This window comes from Nyctibius grandis, chromosome 6, assembly GCF_013368605.1.
Source record: "Nyctibius grandis isolate bNycGra1 chromosome 6, bNycGra1.pri, whole genome shotgun sequence".
NCBI classification, from domain to species: Eukaryota; Metazoa; Chordata; class Aves; order Nyctibiiformes; family Nyctibiidae; genus Nyctibius; species Nyctibius grandis.
Genome location: NC_090663.1, coordinates 61,151,715 through 61,155,639, shown reverse-complemented (window position 1 = coordinate 61,155,639; position 3,925 = coordinate 61,151,715). Strand labels below are relative to the sequence as shown.

General features: G+C 38.9%; 1 protein-coding gene across 1 annotated transcript; it reads left to right on the top strand.

The window, feature by feature from the left end:
- Positions 1 to 483: 483 nt before the first annotated feature.
- On the top strand, positions 484 to 3,925 carry GIMD1 (GIMAP family P-loop NTPase domain containing 1). Its single transcript, XM_068404140.1, has 2 exons — positions 484 to 876; positions 3,653 to 3,925. Exons 1-2 carry the CDS (start codon positions 484 to 486, stop codon positions 3,923 to 3,925), a joined length of 666 nt encoding a protein of 221 aa, XP_068260241.1.

Below are 3,925 nucleotides of genomic sequence, written 5' to 3'. Positions count from 1 at the left end.
TTTTCATAACCTACTCTGCCTACATGCCAATGCTGTTTTCCACAGTTGTTTCCCAACTCCTCCCTTCTCTGTTGCCTCTTCTTAGCTTTATCTGCTTTACTTGTTCCTAAAACTCGCCTCACATCTCATTTTTTCCCAGCTCTTCAGTTTGCCAGTGTAGGAGCACAGCCTGTTAGGTTGCTCGTGTACCTGTGACACCTTCCATGGGTTCTTGTTATTTCTAAGCAGCAGACTGGGAAGGACAGCAAAGATCCATCCTTGGTTCAGACAGAGGTATATGTGCTGTACTGAACACCTATCTATACCACATACTCCTTAAAATATTTCAGGCAAGGAAGGACACTCAAAAGACATTGGATTTTGCAATTTTTGCTGGATATTTTTTGTTTTGTTTTGGTTTGTTTTTTTTTTTTTAGTTATCTGAAATGGCTCATGTTATTTGTTTTTCATTTAGCGACAGGTTTGTGGATAAAAGCCTAGACAATGGCAGAGAGCAATGAGATGATCATCAACCTTGTTGTCCTTGGAAGAACTCAGACTGGCAAAAGCGCTGCTGGGAACAGCCTGCTGGGCAGCTCAGACTTTGAGAGTCACTGCTCCCCAAGCTCTGTGACTACATGCTGCAGCCTTGGATGCAGCTGCCGCATTTCAGGGATTATACGAAGAAATGGCTGTGAGTTAGCTCTCCGTGTTCGAGTACTTGACACTCCAAGCTACCCTCACAGTGGTCTGAGCAAAGAGCAGGTGAGAGACACTGTGAGATCAGCCCTGGCTCACCACTTCGGGGAGGAAGGCCTGCATCTAGCTCTCTTGGTCCTGAGGGCTGACTTGCCTCTGTGTCTGGATGAAAGAGATCATGCAATTCAGTTCATCCAGGTAACAAATAAATCAATGGAAGTCTCTGCCCTAATGGCAACTCTTTTGTCTTCAGATGACAACAGCTATTGAAGAATTGACTGCAGAAGTGAAATAGAGAAGAGCAGCTGAAAACTGGAACACTTCCCAGTTCAGCAGTTGAAACACGCCATTCACAACTCCAACACCATACACCACAGCTACACTTATCACACTAAGCCTGAGAGAGAGAGGCAAGAACTGCTCTCTTTTGTACATGGGCTCAGCACAAAGGAATTTAGGAACCAAATTTACCTACCAAAGTAAGCTTTTCTCTCAGAAGTTAACAGTTAGTGCTTCATCATGACAGATCTAGCTTGTGGAAGAGAAATCTTATTTGAAGCAAGCAAAAGTCAGGTTACCTCACTCTCCTGCACTCTGTACAGGACCAAAGCAGAGAGCAATGGGTCCAAAATCATGCAGAAAACCTGACTGACCTGGGACAAGGATGCTCAGCTCTGTCCTGCACTGTCAGTACTGCTGTATCTGTTCAAGAGAAAATAACTAGCAAGTTACCATAAATTTACTCTGTCCAAGGAAAATTTCTAGCATAACTGACTTGAAGTAAGTATTTTGAAGCTCCTGGGGAAAAAATTTTTTCTGCAAGTAGATAAGCTATGTGGAAAAAGACACTGAAAAGGAATGGCTTTCTTTTCATTTGGAGACTTCTCATTACCACACACACATATCTTGGGGCGGGGGGGGAAGAGAGAGGCCATCAAACCAGTATTGCTCAGTTTACCTATCTGAGCTGATGAACCAAGTTTGTATGATTTACAAAGAAACAAAGGGTTTCAGTTATTGTCAAAGTCTGCACCTTACACTTTGCACCTGCCTTACACTAATGAAATTTCTAAAAATCTTTAGGACTGGAAGGGACTTCCTGGTCCATCAAGTCTTATCACCTGCTGTAACTGGTATTAACTAAATATACAATACATATGTAGATAAAAAATATACCAGTATATAAATATATAGATAGAAAAATAGCTTTCAAAATGTGTTTGATTTGCTCTCCTGTTCTGATTACTCTCTATTGGTAGGCTACTCCACACTTTACCTGTAGTTTGAGAATTGGTTCTAATTTCAACACACTCTTACTTATTGTCAGTTTACACATATTTCTTTTCAGTGTTACCCTTTCTTATACAGTTCTCCACCTCTCTACACTTCATGGTGTTTAAGAGAAAGCAGTATTTACTCAAAATATTTTTTGTCTAAGCCAATGAAAAATCACCATCCTTCTATTTTGAGACCGTTTTGGATGAAGCCCATGAGGGCATTAAAAGCATGGACTGTGCCACCATGCCTTTTCTCTTTAAATGGAGCTTTAAAATCCCTACTGGAAAGGAAATAAAGCATGTTTAAAAATAATGAGAAAGCAACACAGACTTCTGTTTAATGATAACCATTATATAAGCTGAGAGCCAATTGTAGCCTTTTTAATTGTTCTCCCCTTAAAAGACCAGATGCTGTGATTTCCCTAGCCACAACCAAATACGGCAGGACAGCTGCCTGGGTACCAGGAATATGAACAGTAATGCTTATATTTCAGTATGTCATTCCAAGAAGACATTAGCTTGAAGACTACCTTTAGCAATCAGAAGTTTTCATAATGATCCTCTGCAAATTAGGGATGACATACCAATGAAGATGGCACATCAGCAGGAGAACACTGGCATTTAAATCTCTCTGGATTTTTTTATTTCAATAACATAGCCTAATGAATTGAGAGAGTGGCAGATACTGATTTCAGAACTAACATTAGTACTGACTTTGAGTCCTCAGCAAATCAAGGCACTATCCTCTCTCTCCAAAACTGATAATCCAACACTTCCTTAGACAGCTCATGCCAAAATTTTGTATGACCTTAATTTTTTTTCTATCCCTAGTGTCTAAAACAGATTAATTACTATCAATACACCAGGTTTTTTTTAACTCCCTGCTTATCTTGGAAGTAGAAAGATATCCTTTAAAGCAGTTTATACACCTTAGTATTTAGGTTACAGTTATAATCATTGCAAAGTGGACTTTATTACCAAAGTAGGCTTCTTGTCACACACAGGAGTTAGCATGATTGCACTGAAGTGGTAATTTCATTTGCATCCGTAAATGAAAGCCCAATTTCTTATTCACAGTAAAATATTCTGTACTCATTGACAAAAAAGCAGCTTTTCTCCATTCCCCTCCATCAGATGAACCACAGCAGTTAAAGACAAACTCTCTGGCCCATCACTTCAGTTGATGCATTTGATTTGTGTTTTTCCTGAATTGCTGAGAATAGTTCAGTTTTATGGGACACAGCTGGAATTGCAGTTGGTGTTACATAGGAATTCATCATTTATTTTTTCAACACAAGGTGATTTGGTGATTTTTAAAAAAAATTTTCAAAGAACTGTAAAAAGTGTAGAAATACGGGTATGTGGAAACTACTGATGTAAACTAATGTGTGACACAGCTAAACAATCATTTTTCCTTATTTACATAGACATTTTTTTTAACTGAGAAATTCTATTAACATCTGTAGTAAGAGATTAGAGAACTGCTAGTACTGCATGATCACATATTTCCACTTAAAGTGGATGTCAATGTCTTGGGAAGGTGAAAAACCCCAGAAATCTCAGCAACTCAAATAGCATGAACTGGATTGCTGTCAGGAAAAAAACATGTAACTGGTCTGTTAATGCATAAGTATGAAGTGGGAGTGGGGAAAAGGAACAAGAAAGGATAACTATTTAAGATTTGTTTTTCATTACAGGAACTTCTGGGTCCCACATGGAAGGATTTCACTGCAGTTCTACTTACTCATGCAGACAAGGCAGAAGAGGCTGGATTCAGTGAAGAAGCATATTTGCACAGTGCCTCAAGTACCCTGTTGTCACTTTTGAGTTCAGTACAGCATAAATACATTTTCCTAGACAATCAGAAGAGCATAATTAAAGAGGAAAGAGCTATTGTCTTAAGAAAGCTCTTGAATTTTGTAAGACAAAATAATTATCAAGTGCTTCCACTTAAACACAGCAAGGAATAA

Coding starts and splice junctions, on each gene's coding strand:
- GIMD1 (XM_068404140.1), top strand. CDS start 484: ATGGCAGAGAGCAATGAGATGATCATCAACCTTGTTGTCCTTGGAAGA. Junction 877..3,652: donor ATGCAATTCAGTTCATCCAG/GTAACAAATAAA, acceptor TTTTCATTACAG/GAACTTCTGGGTCCCACATG.